General features: G+C 69.5%; 1 protein-coding gene across 1 annotated transcript in view; it reads left to right on the plus strand.

Annotated features, from left to right (window-relative positions):
• Window positions 1–149: 149 nt before the first annotated feature.
• Window positions 150–875, plus strand: part of SKOR2 (SKI family transcriptional corepressor 2) — a 6,433-nt gene continuing 5,707 nt past the window's right edge. The window contains exon 1 of the mRNA XM_021708384.1: window positions 150–867. Within this exon, the coding sequence (XP_021564059.1) occupies window positions 150–867 (718 nt within the window). The remainder of the gene's footprint in view (window positions 868–875) is intronic.

Consider the following 875-nt stretch of genomic DNA (forward strand, 5'->3'; position numbering starts at 1 on the left):
TCTCCAGCTAGCGAGACGCCCCCCTCCCCGCCCCCCGCTCTCCCTGCCTCCGCGGCGGCCGGGAAAGGCTCGAGTCAGCGCCCTCTTCTCTCTCTTCCAGTCTCCACGGCCGACCCCGAGGGCTGCGCCCGGCATCCGCCGCGGGGGAGATGGCGTCCAGCCCGCTGCCGGGGCCAGCCGACATCCTGCTGGCGTCGCCGGCCGGCGCCTTCCAGCCCGACGCGCTGAGCCAGCCGCGGCCCGGCCACGCCGGCCTCAAGCCCAACCAGGTGGGCCAGGTGGTGCTCTACGGCGTCCCCATCGTGTCGCTGGTCATCGACGGCCAGGAGCGCCTGTGCCTGGCGCAGATCTCCAACACGCTGCTTAAGAACTTCAGCTACAACGAGATCCACAACCGGCGTGTGGCGCTGGGCATCACGTGCGTGCAGTGCACGCCGGTGCAGCTGGAGATCCTGCGGCGCGCGGGCGCCATGCCCATCTCGTCGCGCCGCTGCGGCATGATCACCAAGCGCGAGGCCGAGCGCCTGTGCAAGTCGTTCCTGGGCGAGAACCGGCCGCCCAAGCTGCCCGACAACTTCGCGTTCGACGTGTCGCACGAGTGCGCCTGGGGCTGCCGCGGCAGCTTCATCCCGGCGCGCTACAACAGCTCGCGCGCCAAGTGCATCAAGTGCGGCTACTGCAGCATGTACTTCTCGCCCAACAAGTTCATCTTCCACTCGCACCGCACGCCCGACGCCAAGTACACGCAGCCCGACGCCGCCAACTTCAACTCGTGGCGCCGCCACCTCAAGCTCACGGACAAGAGCCCCCAGGACGAGCTGGTCTTCGCCTGGGAGGACGTCAAGGCCATGTTCAACGGCGGCAGCCGCAAGCGC

The sequence above is a fragment of the Carlito syrichta genome, unplaced genomic scaffold, assembly GCF_000164805.1.
Source record: "Carlito syrichta isolate Samal-C Ts95f unplaced genomic scaffold, Tarsius_syrichta-2.0.1 Scaffold135982, whole genome shotgun sequence".
Classification (NCBI taxonomy): Eukaryota; Metazoa; Chordata; class Mammalia; order Primates; family Tarsiidae; genus Carlito; species Carlito syrichta.